Consider the following 21,111-nt stretch of genomic DNA (forward strand, 5'->3'; position numbering starts at 1 on the left):
CTACCGTACTAATAATAGACAAATAAATTACTAAAAGTACCTAACACAAATAAATTATTAAATATAATTTATAAATATATATAGTCTGAAGACCACTGCCTCTGTTCAGAATCGTTTTTAGTACCATATGCAATGATTTGATTGATTTATTATTGAACTTAAATTTGATTACCGTTTAGTCATTTTCATATGTCTTACTGTTTGTATATGTTGTATTACACAAGGATCGCCGTTCATTTTCTACTTTAATTTCAAATATTTTGGAAAATAAAATTCTTCATTCTGTGGAAAAAACATTATCCCTAAATTCCAAAATGAAACTTCTCAACTGACTAATTTGTGTTTTTTTTTCTTTTGGCATGTTATGCCACAAATACGAGTCCTAAATACAAAAAGTAACGAGTACAAATTCGAACACCACAACGATTGACGATCATGTACAAGATAACAATCGTAATCCGTCGATCACTATGTACTGGCAAACAAAATAATACTGTAAAAAACAGATTAAATAAAAATAATATTGTCCTCTGAGCTAAAAATAAAATGGGTTCCCCTTAACGCTATTGATTATCGCCTTATCGGTATATTGCCGATAAAATCATGTAGATAAAATTAATTTACTAAAAAATTGATTTAAGAGTAAATAATCAAAAATTATTTTAAAATATGCAACAAAAAATCAATAAATCTTGAAAATATGTATTTGTAGAAAAAAATTCCAAAATATGCAAAAATATGCACAATAAACTTTTAAACTTTAACTCCAAACACCACAACACAAATTTGTACCGGATCAGATTTATTTAATTTACTCCCGAACAAATATGCAAATGCATTAAGTCCCGAGCCCTGCTTATCATACAACATGTTGACTTCTCTGAGTTTTTCAAGAATTTAAAATCTTTAAATAGATAGTTTTCGAGACAATGAGTGACTACTGTTGAAAAATAATCACCCAGTATACATTTACCTACAAGCTGTTTTTCGGTTGACTTTTTTTATTACGAAAGAGACTAAAATAATTATGATACGTATTAATTAACATTATAGACTATAATCATGAGTCATGACATTTTCATATTCTTACATTTAATACCACAATTTATTATTATATTGAAAACACACAACACACATGCGTTGTTATTATCTATATAAATATTATGGTTGTATCCTAATAAATAATTGTAATAGTAACGATTTAAAAAACAATTTGTATGTATAAATTAATCTGATGTAAATACAATGTTAGGCGTTAGCCTAATGTAAGCTTTAATAACTTTGTAGGCTTGTATAGCTGATGCTCAAATTCAAATGTAGTAACAATATTAATAATGATTAAAATATAATATTGATGATGTATTATTGTTGATGTTGCATCACTATTTATAGTCTGTAGATGCGTGTGATTATGCATATGAATCGTATAATCAATAGTGAAATTTAGGTTGAGTATGTCGGCGATGATGACGCCGCCCGAGTGTCAGTTCAATAGGATGTTTTTCATGTCCTGAAGGATTTCTAACTGTTGCAAAAGTCCTGAAAAGCATACAAAAATAAAAAAGTTACAATGGGGCAATAACATAACATTATTATTACATTGTGTAATAATTTATAGTGTTTAAGTATTAGATTACGGAATGATACACTGACACAGTATAAAATCATTAATCAGCCGCACTATTATAAGAGGGGAAGAAGTGTGCTATTTATTATTGAGCACCTCTAGGATTCAAGCAGACAGCAGTTAAGCACATTCAAGTCCTGGAATCGTATATGGTTTTGTTTTGAAGTATTGTTATAGGAGCTTGGTATACGAATGTTTATTAATTTTAGCAACTCCAGAATTTCGATTTACTTCAATACGTATAAGTATAATACCTAATGTAAGTGAATAATAATTAAACTTTTAAAATATTTAAATAAATATCACGTTATAATTCATTAGGTTTGTAGGAAAAACAAATGCGTACAATTTATTTTTTGTTGAGGTAAATGGTAAACAAAAAACTAAAAAGTAACTTAAACGTTTTAATCATTGTGCATATATAATGAAGTAATAATTATTTGTTAAGAATCAAAATATCTATAAGATATTGATTAAAAAAATGTATTGTCTCGTCTTTTAAAAAAAATTGTTTGGAGGTAGTATTTTTTTAAAGAGCTTAGTTTTAATTATTCACCATAGGCTAGACTCATCGCCATAGTCCTTTCTAATAATACAGTCATAGAAGATAGGCTACACATAAAACTTACCTATTCGTGTAAACTATATATACCAAACAGTATATGTATCAATGTATGATAGTCGTGGATGCTAAATGGATAGACATTTTAATTTATTGACTTTTGTATTGATAGGCTATAGGCCACTAGGCCATGTGGTCTGCAACTTTATTGGACTCGTGAGTCGTGACTCATTTTAGTTATCATTTATTTACCGGTTGGTAATGAAAAAAAAAATTGATTGATCAATATTTTTTGTACGTGTAAAACTGAACCAATTTTTAAATGTATTATTATCATTATTACGGTCATTGAATTATTGCTTCAGAATACAATCGAAGGCAATATTCTAGAGAAAAATAAATTTTATAACGATTTAAAAAGAAAATTATCTATACTAAATGTTTCCATATCTACGGGCTACGGCAGTACTAAAATAGAAGGTACAGTTGTAGCTTCCTGCTGTTTATTTTGAATACACGCTTTTGTATCTCTTCGTATTTCTCATAATTTTTATAGGCAATCTAAACAGGTTAATCTAGTAAAATAGAGATGGGTACAATTTTTGTATTTGCACTGTTGTATAATTGAGATTTAGATGTATTATATAAAGACGAATACAAATGTAACGGTTGTCGATTGTATGTATTATATAAATTATAATTTGAAGTGCTCGCACAGCAGTGTATAGGTAGAGATTAAATTCATCATTATTTATGCGAATAATAGCCATTTATAATACATCGTATAAATCGTTGATCAATTGTAATTTATTATTTATAAATTATAAGCTATAATTAATATTTGTTTATATTTTATTTTTATTCGATTCATGCAATGTTTTAGAGACGTGAAAGTACCAACAATATTTTTTTTATAGTTTAACAATGAGGAACTGAATTAGGATTCTATTACGTTTTAAACGTTTTAAACGAATTTGACTGTTAAGAGTTGATACGCACATAATATAAGCTGTGCCGAAATAATGTGTAGGTATTTGTTTTATGCGATTTGGTTACAAAAACGATCTTAATTCTTAATGCGTATATTATTATTTGAAATGTATTGTGTTATGACTTTATGAGAACTACGCAATTTCAAATTTAAATAGTTACATCGATATAGTTAGGTACAACAGGTACGTATAAAATATATTATTTATATGTTTTACATAATCTGTGGTGTTGTATAGGTACCTACATTGCGCACTAGCAGTTCAAACATTATTAAGTAAATAAAATCGGTTTAGATGAAATGTATTAGGTAGGTACATGAATATGAATGTGTTATAGTTTATTTGTTTGAACAATCACCAGGAATTGGATTATTAACTATTTTTATTTTTAATCGTGTTTATAAGTTTAAATCATGTCGATTTTGTGCACCACGCACCGGTAGGTATTTAAAGATGTAATAAAAACAAATCGATTAGATACCTAAACGCTATACAAATGCAAAATTTAACAATATACAAACTATCGAAAAAATGATTGCTTCCTTAGAAAAACTCTACTCAGAATAACTAAACTAATGCATTTATTAATTTTTATGATAGGTTATCCATAACCATGCCTAAAATATTAGATTGTGAGCGTGCAGCTTACTCTTACTGTCTTATTTATATTTATCATGTCTTCAAAAGTAGGGTACACTTAGTAACTTAGTTCATATATTACTCAGTGCCCTATTTATATTTTTGAATTTTGTTTGTGGGACATGAAATTAGACTGTTGTATCATCAATTTCTACAACTTACAGTTTTTTAACTCTTGTATTTTGCGCATGCTCAATAACTTAACTTTTTTTGGGTACGCTGTTTTCGAGGACACACGCGCGGTTTAGTCGAAGCATCCGCGCATACCTGTACTGGATTTTTAAAATTTTTATTTGCTCAGTCAATTATACGGTGCAGAGGAAATGGAAATCGTTTAAACCGGTTAGTCGGTAATTGATACCCACTTTTTTTTATTCGTTCTCTTAAAACAAAAGCCATCCAATGTACGAAAAGGCTACCTTTATAATAAAGTGTATGTGACGATTTAAATATTTTAACACAACTGCACATTTTATTCAGTATTACATAATACGTGTTATATATGATGGGTAAATACTACATACATTACAGGAAATAGGAATATTATTACGAATTCGTATATACTCAGTTAGAAATCTAGTAAATAATGAACTTCTGACATCGTAGCTGGTCCTTTACTCCTTTCACTTCAAATAGGGTACCTATAGCTACCAAAAACTTTTTCATATTGCATGAATTGGTTGCAGGTTGTTAGAGTAAAGACTAAGGTCAATTTCTCAAATAATCGAAACGTCGTATGTATAGTGAGTTTGAATATTATTAGATTATTGCTAAGTTTCATCTTTTAAGAGGTATTGCAATGTTTACTACATCAGTCTAAATAGCTGTCACTTATACTATATGTGAATGGTCCTTCGCCTAATTTATATGAATATAAATATTAAAAATACACATTATAATTCATGTAATATAATTATATGACAATGATAGTTATAAGTTCATAAGTTTATGCAGATCTTCTCGTGAAGTCTTCACACATACGAGTAGAGAATTTAAAAAAATTACACAATTTTAGTATTGAAACAAACATGATTTAAGAAATATCTATTTGTATATGTAAAATATATGTAAAAAAATCTATTGTGTCCTTCGTTACTTCTCAGCTAAAATATACCTAACAAACAAAAGCATAAACTTTACGTCTTGCAATTTGTTAATTGTTATGACTTATATTATAATATATGAGTTACAAATTTAAAAGTACACAATAAAAATAAATGACAATACATTTTAATTCATAACATAATATGAAATCAGTATTTATGAATATCATAACTGTACATGTTATTTGTAATTGGTATATTCTACTTGTAAATATAATAATGATAATTATACGCATGGTAAAATATTAAAACAAAACTCGATGTCTATATAGCATATTTACCTGGCTAGCTATAATCTATAGGTATAGTAAAATATGCTATATTCAGATGTTCCGAGTATTCTATTAAGTTATACAATCAAACTATATAGGTCCCTAGCTTTAACTACGCATAACTCAGAACATAAAAGACATTTACTGGATAGTTAACACACTCGAACGAGCGAAAAATAATAATTGAGTAATGGCTCATGAAATCAACAAACAGGCATGAGTTATTTAAATATAATTAATTTATTTAACTTTATATTTCTTACGTGTTCCCATCGTAGATAGATCTAATATAGTATTATATTCTATACATAACAGGTACATCGTATTACAGTACAACTCGCTTAAGAAATTAAGACACTCTTCAAAGGATCAGCCGAAAAGAGCGTCTATGCGGAAAAGCATTTTAAGTGACTTTTATTGTGTATAATTTTCTAAGAAATATTAATTATTTTAGTCGTAATGTATTATATTGTATTCGTAAAAATTATTAAAACAGTCAACCATTTCGAAATTGTGGGTGTCTGTTTGAGGTTTGAACGGTCACATCAAATTAAATAGAGCCACTGATGGTAGGCTAGAATAGTACCACACTCACATCAATTGACACATACAAATTTTATAACAATATATGTACTAATGGAGTGTATAAGAAAGTTTTAAGGCTATTGTGCAGTATAAAACGCATGCAAAAAGAGTTTTGTTAAAAAAGCACTTACAATATTTCAGAAGCATGCCTAGAATTTTATTTTGGAGCTAATTTTAAATTTGAGATACTTAAGTAGATATCTAACTCTGCAAAACTATGAAAATATAAATAGTACTAGCATTTAAAAAAACGAAATATTATTAAATTAAATGATATTATGCGTTTTTAAAAACAACAATTAACAATATACATATACACAAACTATGTGTAATGCTGTATATATATAAGATGTATAACCACTAAAGGTTTAGTTATATATTTTGTATATTTTAATTTTTATTGCTGTATGATACTAAAATGGTGAAGTTATTATTAAAATGTTACCCTTTATATATTTTAGTATCACACATTAATTAAAATAAGAAAGCAATTATTATAAATACCAAATCAGCTATTTTGAATCTATCAAAAATAATTTTAAATAATTTTAAATGATTTAAAATTAAAATTTTATGTTGGTAAAATATTTATCAATTATTTTACTTGTTACTTAAAAGTAGACATGTATGCATTACATACATTGTGATATTATACAATTATACATGTAAAATATGTTGTACATAAACTTTATCTATGAATATATTATAAAATAGGAACTTCAAAGTTCAAGCGCACCTTCTTCTTTCATGGAGACCAAATTTTTCGCCACGTAGAACCCTTGCTTGAAGTGTTTTTCATTATCCGCGGCGCACTCCACATTGGTTCTCTCAATGATTTCTTCCAGCCGACAGGTTTTAGCCCGTTCCGCATCCAAATCATTCAACAGCCTTTCCTGTAAGCATTATGATCGTCATTCCCATCGTCCATTTCATCTGAACTTCCATCGTTATTAGTATCTATCGATTTGGTTTATACTTACACGGGTTTCTATAAGTTTAGCGTTTTCGGCCATAACCGCCAGTTCACGCTGTTGGGCTGCCACTAGCTGTCCCGCAAATTCCTGCCTAGTGGACACGGCGGCTCGGTACCTATCCTCCTTGTCGGCCAGTTCGTTTTCCAACGCGGTTAGTTCTGACCGGAATTTTCTTTGGTCCTGCAAAAACACACGATTATTTGAAGTCGAATAATTTCATGAAAATGTAAAACCTGAAATCCTTTGATTTCGATTGTATTGTCTATAACCAGTTTTCATAAAAACCCGAAATTAAAAAATAAACACCAAAATACGAATTTTGGTTTTCAATGTGGACTTTATTCTATAGGACCAACTCCTCTCTTAAATCAGGTATTCTAAAAAAAATCTCGTCTCAATAAAACAATACTATACCTAGTTAATAACTTTACACACTACATAGTACATTCACCGTTAGATACGATTTTATAAAAATTGAAAAATTACCTCGGATTTCTTAAACATTGTATACATTTAGCATTATATCAGGTATATTCTATAGTTGATTGAAGAATTTCCTATAAAGCTTAGCCCATAGACGAGAGGTGTTATTACTTATTTTCCACTGCAAAATATGTGCCGTTTACTCAGTTATAGTATTATACGAAACATCGTAGTATTGCAGACTGTTGGGTCCCAAACTAGTCAAAAGACTAGATTAACGTCAAATAATTGTTTTTAAATCGGTACTATAACCGTGATCGGTAAACGAGTGTTCGTAGAACACGAGTGCCCGCAGCAATATGAACCAACAATAGGGGGAAAGGGCAAAACCAAAAGTCAATAAGGCACATGTTTTATTTTTTTTACAAGTGATACAAAAATGTATACTAACTAAAATCGTGTGGGGCCATGCTTCCCCCTTAAGGGCCTCGCAGCGGGACCCCTTGTCGCGGAAATGTCATTCACGTCTTTTATGTAGCACTTGTTGAAAATTATAAAATTATTGACACGTTAATACCTACGTTAAATACATACTTCAAGTTTGGTCTTTTCTTGCTCTTCACGGAAATGCGATTCAAGTTCTTCGAAAAGTTTTTGCATCTGAAAATCACATGATACACGACGGTTTTATAATTTATAATTTATTATTCTCGGTGATTTTCACGCATTACTGTGGTCCGGTATAACACAGGCGATAAATTTATAAGCGCATAGATGCCTAGATATAATTGATAGTACTAGATAAGTATACAGGATGATTCACCGAGCATTGTCTCTACTCTCTTTTTCTTCAATAATGCAGTTTGGAATTTTTATACATACACCCAAGAATACCCAGATTTTCAATGTATTGAGATTATTGTATTATCTTCTTAAGTCCACAAGATATACAAAATTCTGTTTTTCAAATGAAAACTTTTTTGTTGTAAATTATTTAGCTGGTAATTTAGCTCTATTAAAAATTAAAATTCGTACTATTAGTTTTTGAGTCATTTAATTTGGTATACAAAGGATAAAAAGCCCATGATGATAGGTTTGGAGGATATGGGGGTTGGAAAATGTTAGTGATTACTTAATATTAGTCTATCGACACTTATAATTTGTAAAATGACCCAAGCTAGAACGAAGCTACTTAGCTACATCAATACCAAATCAAATATTTCATCTAGCTTATATTTTTGTAAAACCGTTATTAAGGATTATTATTATCCTTATTATGTTGGTACATTTTAGTAACGGAAAAACTACTCGTTTAAATTTTGAATTAAGTGTATTAACTTTTCGAGAAAAATTATTTGCTAAATAATTTATAGTAGAAAATAGAGGGGGGGGGAGTGGGATCTCATTTGAAAAACTGAATTATTGTATCGCCACAAAGCACTCCTTAAGTATAGACACAAAACTCAATAATTCGAAAATATGGTATTTAAGAATATTTAATAATTCCATAAATCAGAATTTGATTAAATGTATTATTAAAGAAATTGTGGGTGAGCATATTGGTGAATCATCTTGTACATCAATAATATACGTTGTTTTGGTGTTGGATCTCTCTGCTCTGCAGCATCTCTTCCAGCTCTCTGTCACGTTCAACAATCTTTATCAGGTCCATGTTGAGCGCCCTGAGAAACGCTTCGACGCGGCCCACCGAGACCGCACTGTCTGGTTCCATCTGAGAGGCTGCCTTGCATATGTTCTCTAAATGTCCTACGCTCCTGTCAAAAGCACGCTGATTGTTAATAATCCCTCAGTCGGCGCATGTCATAATGTGACATCGACTATTTACAGCCATCAGATCCATTTATAACTAAACTGATTAGTGATTGGTCATTCATTGGATTACTCATTACTCCGTATAAATGTGTCATAATGTATTTATAAGTCTAGACTGAGCTAATACAATAAAGTACATATTATATAGGTACTTTTAACTACCGAGTTTACTGTGGGTTTGAAACAAGGTTTTTAGATATTTGATATAATGACTTCAAAGTTTTTAAAAAACACTTAAATTCAACCGAAAAAACGACAGTTTAGTGATAAAAGAATCACCTTGTAAAATACCAATCTACACGCGCGTATTGAACATTTATTCGCATGCGTTGTCTCCGTTTGTAAAAACATAACGCGATTTAAAATTAGAACGTATTGACCCATCATCAAACTTAAAGTTCAGAATATTATGTAAAGTATACCTCAAAGGCTTTTATTGATATTTAAATTTTAAAGCGAATCAAGGTCACTTTAAAAATATAGGTAATGTTTACATACTATAGATAGTTATAATCAAAATTAAAATCCTATGACGTGTCCTAAATACTATTCTTATTGTACAATTTGACGATAGTACAATTTACTCCAATATTAAATCTAATAACCCAAAATAGATTTTTCTGAACGCAAATGTGGTACCTATATAATTGTACGTCTGTAAGACGGAGACAACACCCTTCGTTTCAGCGTGCTCTTAATTACTTACAATTTTATCATGTTCGTGTCTTTAATGGTTTGCAAAAGTGTTTGGAGGTCTTCTGTGTAAGAACATTTGAACGAAACCACGTTTTGCTGCTCCTTCCATCGATTACTCCTGAAATTCATTGGCGCCGTGTCTTCTGTGTGCAAATTTATAATATGATATTATATATCATTAAGATATGTATATTGCATAATGCACTTATAAACATGTTTCAATTAATAAAATGTTTGTCATTATATATTTCAAGCTGATGATTATGAAGTATGGTTTCAAGCAGTGCTTGGAAGGAACACGATCAGAGGAACTTAACGGGAACATAGTTCTTTTTTCATGCGAAGGAACATATTGGAATTTCATTAATTTTTTTAGAGAAACATGAACGATTTTTTAAAAATGTAGTCAATATAATGAGCAATAGATAAATAATTAGACCTATATAAGACAATATACGATAATATTAAAAATGTTTACTAAAGTCACTTCGGTCTAATCTTCCTTACAAAAATTCAATTAAAAAATGTATTACTTCAAATTATATTAATAAAATCTTAAAATTATTGAAGAAAGAATAATATTCTTTATTATTAAGGAATTTTTTTTTGATGAAGAAATAAAATGGAAAACAAAAATAAATGTAAATATAAAAAGATTAAGAAAGCTTTTTTATGTGTTCAAAGAGTTAAACTGATAATAGATTTATCCACTTAAAGTAATGTATATTTTGCTTTGGTTCAGTCGGGTTTGTCATATGGCATAATACTGTGGGGCTCAGCGTACCTTTCTGCTATCGAATCATTTAGAGTTATACATAGAAACTATATAAGAATCGCATTAAGAATAAGCTATAATAATATAAAAACGTCACAAATTTATTGTTCAATTATTCAATTACATGCTGAATGCTGATATACCTACATAATCAAAGTAAAAATATTTGTTTAATTAAAATTTTTGAAGGAAGAAGAGAAGGATCCCTCAAGATCCCCGAGTACAATACTTCTACTTGTCAGAATTATAAACTTTTTTACTCTAATTAATTTATTGTAATGTTTTTTTCATCATGCTATATTGCTTGGTTTTGTAGTAGGTATTTAAATAATTAAACTTGTCTTTGTCTCATAATATTTATGTTAGAAGACACCCCTACAGTAGCTACTGTAGTCTCACCACAAGCTTGCCTAAAGAGAGTGGTAATCAACTCTTGTATATACTGTCTAAATGTTAAAATTATTATATTTTATTACTTTGATGAGTTGAAATGAATAAATAAAAATAAATAAAGATTTAGGAACAAAGAAAGGAATTAGCCGGGAACGAGAAACGATTTAGTTCCTTTTTAACAAGATGAACATGAACGTGAACTAATTACTTTTTTAAAGGACTTTCCAAGCACTGTATTTCCAAGTACCAAGGTATATTATGTAACTATACATTTAAGTTATAATCTAATTAAATATGTATTAAACCGTTCAGTATTTTTAAGTAACAAATAACTGCAAAAGGTTAAATATTTCAATAACAGTGAATGTAATCACTTGTGATGTATTTCACGCAACACTTATACCCACCCACAATATCGATTTAGTCAAACACGGGTAGATGAAAATTCCCAAACTTAACCTTATTTATTTTTATTTATCTGGTTTACCTATTATAAAGAAAAGTACTGGAAATGTTCAATTTTTACCTCTTAAAAATACAAACTCGCTCTGCTCGGAATCTAAAATGATATTATTTGTTATGTGAAACACGATTATGATAAATAATTACAAAAGTGATAATATTTGTATGTTTTAGGTATTATAATATTATCATTCTGCGGACCTAAGCCTCCCAAGCTCCTTCCCTAGATACGCCTATGTACTCACTGAACTTTTCCAAAAACTGACAGAGTGTAAGGTAACCCTTTTGCTCGACATCCAATGTATCAAATACGATCTCCAATTGCTCCGGGGTCATTGAGAGCTCGTCTTTTAATTTCTAAATAAATAATTTATTTTAAGTTTTAACGAAACAAATAATAAAACTAGATAACTGATTAAATATATTACAGTGTTATTGTTATATCTTACACGAGTTAAACACTAAAAGTTTGTACTTTAGGCATATGCAGTTTACATCTCTGGTATAAAATGTAGCATTTAAGGTACAATCACAATATTGTATAGTTAATTATATAATTATAATCATTAATCAATATAAAATGTACTCTCCCCCTTTTTCCGGGTGACCTCTAGATCAGCTACTGGGTATCATTTAGTACTGGTATGAATAATACAGTTATTAGTGTGTTTAAGTACGCTCGTTCAATGGTTTTGTATAGGTACTAGGTATAGGAATAGGACTACAGTGACAAAGCACCATACAAGCAGCTATAATATATGCCGTTGGATCGTTTATTCAATTTTAAATGTTGTTAGTTGTACGCAACACTGTATAGGTGCCTACTGTGTAGTTCTATGAGAATTTATACATGCTTTTTTTTTCTTTAATATTTATTGTCTGTACGGCGTCGTAGCACACGTTATAATAGTATTATGTACTTCGTCATTGCCGTCGTATAATATGCATATTGCTTACCGTGCGGACAATAACTGTGTAGTTAGGACACAAATTACGATAATTATCCTCACTTGTTCGTTGTTTTATAATAATCGGGTGCATTATAAAAAAAATATAAATATAGGTACCTGTCTACCTATTCAGAATACGAAGCAGTAAAATAATTTGTTATGTGGCGCGTTATTGAGTCCGACGATGGACTGGTTTCGAGTTGTATGCGAGTATAGAGAATCAAATTTATAACGCCATACATTTCCCAGTAAACCATAACGTTTTATGTACGACAAAAATTCGATCATTGAAGAGTATATAAGATCTAAACACATATTTAATAATAATTAATATGCAGGTAATGAGTTTCATACGACAAAATAAATGTAATTAATTTTTTTTATAATATTATAATACTCTTGAATTGGGTCGTTAGTCGGACTCGGAATTATTGTCATTTATAATTTTTTTCCGATTCATATTATTTCCATTGCATGTAATGCGCGTGTACAATTTAATTTTCTCGTGCTTAATTTATACATACGATTAAGCCATTTTAAACAGTGTGTATACTATACAGTCGTATTATACCTATAGGCTATATTACAATAATAATGTGCAATACACATATGTTTTATAGTTTTTTATTGTGCTGTTTGTAAGAATATATTTTGTTCACGTTAAATTTTGGTATTAAACGGTTTCGAAGAATTCTATGGGAAACTTGGTTCGACAACATGAGTGTTTAAACAAGTGTTCGCCATTAATATAGGTGTAAAAATCGCTGGTGCGTATGCGGCAACTTTCAGCATAAACAATATTATATACATTACTTCCATAGTTTAAATGTAATTAATTTTCGCGATCGTATATAATATACTTTTTGATATTATTTTGAAAATGTTGTATGTGCCAACCTAATAAATTGATATAGGAAATTTACAACATGCCTTTACGATCCCATAATGAACGTGATTATAAAAAGTTTGACTAGATAATAATATAATATAATCCATACATTGCGTATGCGTTTCACTGTGGTCGGTGGGTGTTCGGTAATGTGGATTTGTCGTTATAGTTCAATATGTCTTAACTGTACTAGATTTTAAGCTTATTGTATTATTATTGAATATACTACGAGTGTAAGTATTTTAAGTACCTAGGCCGACTAAAGATAAATATATGTATACCTAAAATCAACACCTAGCTACACTTAAAATAAACGATATTCTTACTAGTATCACTAGTATTAACCATAAAATGGAGGTAAAAAATGAATGGGATTTAAAGTATAAGAGTTATTTTTTAAATCGTAACGTCACAATACTGTACATATTTTATATTATAATATATGTGGCCATGTGAGTGTATGGTGTATCACATTATGCCTCTCACTATACGTACTTATTCACCCATCACCGATGAAAACACAGAATTTGAATTTATTTTGAAATTAGTTTTTAAAAAGTATACCTACCAGGTTATGGCGTGTGCGTTTCTAGAGACTCGAAAAGGGCTAAAACGTCTAAAAAAACTAAAAAGTGCCAATTCGATCGCTGTAGTGTCTTGATCATATTATACTGTTTGTGACTTGATTGTAACTTTATAGTGACGATCGCGTCTGGTCGCTAACACTCGATTGATTTGCATGGCAATCACAATAGATTTTATTGTGCATGCACTCATCTTAAATCTCTCATGTTATCTGTCGATATACCATAGGAGCTTTATTCACGTGATTATTAATTATATAGGTAATAATGATAATGGATTAAACTTCAGTTGGTTGCTTAAATTAGAGCAGGGCATATATACACGGCAGTCTTCAGATAATAGCTATTTTTTTAAAATTATTTAATATGTTGTAATAATATCTATACTACAATACACGAGTGTTAAATGTGTATGGCATAAATGATTACAAGCTCAATTTCGGCTAAAACCAAAATCACCCGTCGTCTTTATATCATTCATATCTTTATATCATACGCTTGAAAATATAGAACGCTTGATTGCAGCGTCACAACAACATTATCTTTAATCAATACGTTTACACTAGACTCATAATTCTATTCTTAAACTAAAATATCTATTGGCTTACTTGCATGTCTCGTCTCACGATGAATCCCTTTCCCTCGGGATCGCCGAGCTGAAAGAGTTTGTGTCCGATGGCCTCCATGGCGGAGGCGGCAGTGTGGACGGTACTTTTTCAACAATATTCTTATCTCGGTGCGCGGCCACGACCCGGTGCCGTATGCCGAGCTCGCCGGTAGCAATAATGTACCGCGGTCGCAGTTGTCACCGAGTGGCGGGCGAGTGTGGGAAGAGGCGGCGCCCAAAGCTGCGTTCGTGCGCGGCAGTCCAAGGCCACAGGTCGTCGTCAAAAGCGGACCGGTGGGCGAATTTTCTCAAAGTTCCCACCGGATAGACGTTATTGCCGCCGCCGCCGACCCCTAAATAGACGATGCTATATAGCCGCGTTCCATACGATAGGTGTACTTATAAGTATATTATATATAGATATTACATAATAAATAATGATATTATTAATAATTGTTATTCATGATATATTATTATTTAAAGTATGCGGTATGACGTCGAAAATCAGTGAGGGTTTAGGTGATTTACAATTTTGTTGCGATTATGATAATATTGACAGTATATTATGTCGGCGTATACAGGATGTTTCTGAAGTGTGTGAGGTAATTAGTATACGCATACTCACTGTAATGCTACAATGAAGATTTTTTTGGAATTATTTTTCTAACTTCAAAATCTGGGTTTTTAAGTTATTTTTAGAATATTATCTTGAATGTAAAAATAAACACTCTAGTCGTATTTTTTGCAAAATTCTCATACGAATCGAGATATCGCATCATTTTTGCGCTTGTCGAGCGTTTTTCGCGCTCGAATCGCCAACTAAAAAAAAAGCCGTGCGACACATCGATTTGTATGAGAATACTGCAAGATAACCAGTGGTGTTAATTATTTGTTGTCATTGATAATACAAGATTAATTAACACATTGTTTTACATTGTCGACTAATAAAAAATATGAAATAATAACAAAATTAGGGTTAACAGAGTTTTAAACGATCAAATTTACTAGCATACATTTGTGTCATACCTTTATTAAAATAACTTTTAACTTTATAAAGTTATAATAGTTAGAGATAAAAAAAACTACCTATTCGTGTGTTTATACTGAAATTCCAGTTTTTGGATATCATAGTACCTAACATAATTATTTTGACTCGATAAGATAAACATTTTATTTTATACTATTATTGAACAAATTATTTACACAAATGTATGCTAGTAAATTTGATCGTTTAAAACTCTGTTAACCCTAATTTTGTTATTATTTCATATTTTTTATTAGTCGACAATGTAAAACAATGTGTTAATTAATCGTGTATTATCAATGACAACAAATAATTAACACCACTGGTTATCTTGCAGTATTCTCATACAAATCGATGTGTCGCACGGATTTTTTTTTAGTTGGCGATTCGAGCGCGAAAAACGCTCGACAAGCGCAAAAATGATGCGATATCTCGATTCGTATGAGAATTTTGCAAAAAATACGACTAGAGTGTTTATTTTTACATTCAAGATAATATTCTAAAAATAACTTAAAAAACCCAGATTTTGAGGTTAGAAAAAAAATTCCAAAAAAATCTTCATTGTGGCATCACAGTGAGTATGCGTATACTAATTACCTCACACACCTCAGAAACACCCTGTATATCCTACATCGAAGTCGTCATGGCACTCGATCAGAAATGCTCATCGACGAGTGTCTACCATCACCAAACATGTACTCGCGATCTATATTATGTAATATGTACTTTACCTATATTTCGTATTTCGCATAACATTATGCAACAATAATATTTTAATTTACCATATATATATCATATTATAGAGTGGTGGGTACGCGATAATTGTTAACGAGAGTAAAAAAAACAACAATAACAAATTAATAATACGCATAACAATGTGTTATGTAGGTGATAATATGATTGTTGTGTTATCTATCGCTTCGTGTATAGATTTTGCACAGAATAAATATATATATATACATCATAAATTAAGCTTTAAATCCGTGTATCGTACGGTATTTACTGCATGGAACTATTATTATTTATTTAAGTCATTACTTATGGCTACACACAGTTCCGCGGATTCAGTGTGACACGTCCCTGGTCGTGATTTGTCGGATTACAATTTTATAAAGTGGTAATTTATACTTTTTATTGTGAAAAATATTAAATTTCATTATAAACCAAAGAAAAAAATATATTATGATATAGAGTATAGACATTGTATATGTATTCTTAGGAAACAGTAAGTAAGTGCCACTTACCAGTACCTACTTTCTATACCTTGTTTTTGACTGTTGTCCGGTTTTATTATGTTTATAGAATTATATTCTGTAGAAGATGATAAGTGTTGACATCAAAGACAATAATAATAAATGTTATTGTTTTGTAATCGAATGTTTTAATCGTTGACATAATTATGGCTATTTGTTAAAAATGTATTATTGAGTAAACCAAATAAACATAAATGAGTTATGAGTAGCAGGTATTTAAATTTTAACAAGTATTTAATTTTATATGGTTTATAGGTAGGCGCAGATAGTAATGGCTAAAACAAAAATACATGTAAGTAGATCAGAGAAAAAAAAAGGAAAACAAAAACATTTTTGTTTTAAGATTTCTATAAATTACAAGTTATTATTGTAATTTATATTTAAATATGAAAACGTACCTATGTTAAATACTTAGTGGAATAATATAACACTGAATGATCACATTATTAGAAATACTTAATTATTTAATTTCACGTATTACTGATATTATTTCTTGACAATGAGTATAATGTAATTAATAATTATAAAGGAATATGTACGGCTCTTCTCCTGCAGCGATCTCGCTAAACATAAAAATAATAAATACCTAATAATACAAAAAGTAAAAATACCCGGAGAGTATCTCTGAGTAGGTATTTATAATGATGTATATAATAACTAAAATTAGAATTCAATGATAAATCATTGCATCCAATGAAATTTTCTATATGCAAACAAAACAATTTACAATTTTGACAATTTTTAAATTCTAACGATATTAGAAAAAAAATAATGTATTTTTATTTGCAGTAAAATTTAATTTGTGGGAAATCTTGAATTGATTTTTTACTCGCAAATAAAAATTAAATCATGCATAAATCGATTAAAAACTGAAAAAAGTCGAACATTTCAAATGTCTATAAATAATTCAAAAAGATCCAAAATATTTTTTATCATGTCTATAAGAACAATAATATATAAATATTTTGTACAAATTACAAGTCTCTTGGTTATAAGTTTGTAAATTAGGTACAATCAAAATAGAAAATCTTATTTAGATGAAAACTGGTTTTGGATAATTTTTTTGATTAGGTATCTTGTAAAGTACATTCTGAGAAATATCTACTTCAGATCTCCCCAAATACTAACTAAATCCAATTCACTACAGACAAGAATGATTGTGGAATTTTGTCTACTGTATAATTTATAATAAGTGTTTTCAGACACACACAAAAAAAATAAGTACATTCATCTAAAAATTAAAATTAATTAATTTCGTTTGTATTTGATACTTGTACTTATTTATAAACTAATATTTTCCTTATTATCTATGATGAATATAAAGTAAACAAATTAAAAATCACTTGTCAAGGTGACAAATAATCAACATAATATTATTTATCATGGTAAAATCATTTATTAGATTACAACTACTAGGTAAATACTAAATACCTAAATACCAAAGAGATGCTGTCATTAATTATTACGTTTTATACGATTTTGTCAGAGTGACTAAAGAAAACTTGTTATTCCAGAGTAAGTATTAAAGTTATTGAAACGAAAAATGTCAACTTAACTAATTCGAATTACACGATTTACAATTGGCGGTTAGTGGTTAACTGAGTAATCTATTTCATGTATAGGTTCACGATTGCAATTGGTTGAATACTTTAATAATCTACATAATAGTATATTAATACGCTATATTACTATTTACTATGTACGTAGTTCAAGTTGTCTGTTATTTGTTAATCTTTATTATTCAACTGTCGGTTGAATGCAATAAGCGTGTCTTAAAGTAGATAAAACACTTGCATAATGCATTCATTCCACTGTCGCCGGAATAGTATATCTATTTATGCAAATTTCCTAAAAATAGATCGTCCCTATTTTTTAAATTTTCTCTTAAATTGACATTGGCGTTGCTTTCGAGTGTACCGTGCCATGCCACTGCCATCCATTGCCTTCATATTGCCTTCCTATCCTTAGGATAGTTTGGACATTTTTTTAAGGTTATTTTTTTGTAGTTTGTGTTTGTGATCTAGTCGTCCGTCGGAGGTACATTATAGGTGTCTATTAAACCAACAGCATAATTTAATGTACATACAACTAATAGCACTTTTGAAGGAAAGAACTGCTAAGCCAGTGTAGTGGTGGGTATTATGTCTGGAGCAATGCTTACATTTTAATGCACGCATAGGAAAGAAAATAAAGCTATAGTACAAATGCCAGTGATCGAAATTAAAAATTTCCGAACCGTAACGTTACAGTTACGCCCAAATTTTGTAGTGGGTGAGGTCAATTAGAAAGAATTTGTTTTGCTCATTATAGCAAACATTTGTTTTAACGAAATATATTTGTAGATACTTTAACACTATTTATGTGCAATCAGTCAATGTGATTTTTATAGTTCCCAACTTGCAAACCAATGTAGAATTTATGATTTTTTTTTGTATACTTACTTATTTATTATATTAGCCTAATATTGACAACATTTTTATCTCAGAGGTCCGCAAACTTTTTGTTGCTTTACACTCACATGTATTACGAATCAATCGTGTACCTGCCACTAATGACTAAAAGTAGAACTATTCATAGTTGCAATACATTTATAACAATAATAATATACAAATACAATAACGTTGGTACATTTAACAGCAAATATTTAGTACCTATTTACACATAACATAAAATAATTTTAAATACGCTGAAAACATTAATTAAAATATGAATTTGTTAATTTTCCGTACAATTACCACACGGCCTTCAGAATTACCACCAGTGGTACGCATACCAAATTTTGATAAAGGCTGGTCTACCTTCATAAATAATATAACAAATTTTGTTATACAAATCATTATTTTTAAGATTGTAAAAGCAATGTTTACTTTTAAAACTGACATATAACTATAAACCAGATGGATAGTTGTGAGACCAAAAAAAAAATAATATATATATAAAATAAAGTCATATAATAATGCCTTATAAGATAAGATGTTATAAATTATAATAACACCCATAGTGCCTTGTATTATTAATTGAATATTTTGAATTGCTATTCGCAGTGTCATCAGTTGAATCCTAACCACAGACAAACATAATTTTCGGGATGAAATTATTATAAGTGGGTGGCTTAACATAATTTATGATTAAAAGTTAACAAATTGTATTCATAATTAATATAACTTTTATTCGTTGAATTTTATTCACATATAGGAACCTTTTGAAACGGTAATATAGAAGCAGTAGCTTTTTAAAGGGATTCTAAATCGTCACGTTTATTTTCACGATGTCAATTATATGAACCTACAATTATTATACCTACAAAAATAGAAAAAAAATCAAATATCCTAAAAATTTCTATTAAATTTGAAAATGTTGTGTGTGAAACAAAAAATAAATAACAATATTAAAATAATATTATATGGGTATTATAGGAATTGAGTATTTTTATAAACCATGTAAATAATATTTTTCACAAAATCTGTGTATGATGACAGGGGCTTGATTTCGGTGTTTTCATTGTTTTCAAAGTGAATCGGATGAAAATATTTAACTTTTAATAAAGGAAAGCATCAAATTTAAAACAAGAAAAATATCGTTGTATTTTCAAAAGTGTATAATAGGTAATTATAATTTATTTTGTCCCTCTCTTTATTCATACAAGTACACAACATTTTGATCGGCAATAAAGTAAATAATAAAAAAAATATACATGAATAGATTACGTCATTATAGTTGTTGGTATCATAATTCATAAACAAGTAGGTATCAATAGTAATAATAAAAATAATAATAATACAAATACAAATACAAATCAACAATATGTATGCAATATGCATCTCAATAAAATGCACAGTATAAAATCTCGGTTTTTTCAACATAATATCAAAACAAAACAATAAAAAAATATATGATGAATTTTTGGTTTTACACTCCCTACTGATCACACAGAAATAAATTCAAGTAACTCAAACGACATATTATGTCAGTCATACGTGCGTCATGCCGTTTCTGTGATCACATTTGACGAACCACTGAGCGTTCGGGTTCACTTGGTATACGGCCATCATGTTGGCGGTGGGTTCTATACGCCGCTGACCTGTAAGAAAACGTAAACAAATACACATAAGTACATTGTGTTGCCGCCATATAATTGGATAAGAATGGATGAAATAATGATATAATGATATGCAAGATGTCGATTGTTTCAAGTTCTGCCGAATTCGGTGATCAACGTAAAACCCCAGTTGAAAAATGTATAGTTTTATTGAACGTATTTTGAAGGTCAATTTCAGCCCGATAGTTTCCAAATTTTTAAGAAACTTTACAATTGTAAAATGCTATAGCTCTTTTTACTTGCAATAAATAGGTAGAGCACATTATCGTATATATGAAATTTAAATAATTGTATTATATTAAAATGTAGACAATTGATTAATTAATTCACATTTTATTTTTTTAACGCCAAAAATTATTTTTAACTTTA

The 21,111-nt window shown here is 29.5% G+C and overlaps 2 protein-coding genes across 8 annotated transcripts in view; both read right to left on the reverse strand.

Annotated features, from left to right (window-relative positions):
• Positions 1–1,199: 1,199 nt before the first annotated feature.
• Positions 1,200–14,713, reverse strand: LOC111037302 (EF-hand calcium-binding domain-containing protein 4A-like). 6 transcript variants are annotated; one of them, XM_022319811.1, is made up of 9 exons: positions 14,368–14,711; positions 11,582–11,693; positions 11,401–11,433; positions 9,717–9,846; positions 8,769–8,952; positions 7,772–7,837; positions 6,761–6,934; positions 6,517–6,673; positions 1,200–1,539 (listed from the first exon to the last, which is right to left on the reverse strand). In XM_022319811.1, the coding sequence occupies exons 1-9, from the start codon at positions 14,443–14,445 to the stop codon at positions 1,484–1,486; spliced, it is 990 nt and encodes a 329-aa protein (XP_022175503.1). In that variant the 5' UTR covers positions 14,446–14,711; the 3' UTR covers positions 1,200–1,483. The 6 variants fall into 6 exon arrangements, with proteins under 6 accessions (XP_022175503.1, XP_022175502.1, XP_022175507.1 ...); XM_022319810.1 differs by having other exon boundaries at positions 9,717–9,849; XM_022319815.1 differs by lacking the exon at positions 14,368–14,711 and adding an exon at positions 13,744–13,944 and having other exon boundaries at positions 9,717–9,849.
• Positions 14,714–20,218: 5,505 nt separating this feature from the next.
• Positions 20,219–21,111, reverse strand: part of LOC111037301 (rho GTPase-activating protein conundrum) — a 66,248-nt gene continuing 65,355 nt past the window's right edge. For both annotated transcript variants that reach the window (XM_022319807.1, XM_022319809.1), the window contains exon 14: positions 20,219–20,724. In XM_022319807.1, coding sequence (XP_022175499.1) covers positions 20,615–20,724 — 110 coding nt within the window. In that variant the 3' untranslated portion in view covers positions 20,219–20,614. The remainder of the gene's footprint in view (positions 20,725–21,111) is intronic.

Source organism: Myzus persicae, unplaced genomic scaffold (genome assembly GCF_001856785.1).
Source record: "Myzus persicae strain clone G006 unplaced genomic scaffold, MPER_G0061.0, whole genome shotgun sequence".
Classification (NCBI taxonomy): Eukaryota; Metazoa; Arthropoda; class Insecta; order Hemiptera; family Aphididae; genus Myzus; species Myzus persicae.

What these genes read in the sequence shown, in the direction of transcription:
- LOC111037302 (XM_022319810.1), bottom strand. Translation starts at nt 14,445, where the DNA reads ATGGAGGCCATCGGACACAAACTCTTTCAGCTCGGCGATCCCGAGGGA. An exon ending in TCGTGAGACGAGACATGCAA is followed by an intron (nt 11,694 to 14,367) that starts GTAAGCCAATAG and finishes TTATTTATTTAG; the next exon opens with AAATTAAAAGACGAGCTCTC. An exon ending in GGTCTCCATGAAAGAAGAAG is followed by an intron (nt 1,540 to 6,516) that starts GTGCGCTTGAAC and finishes TATGCTTTTCAG; the next exon opens with GACTTTTGCAACAGTTAGAA.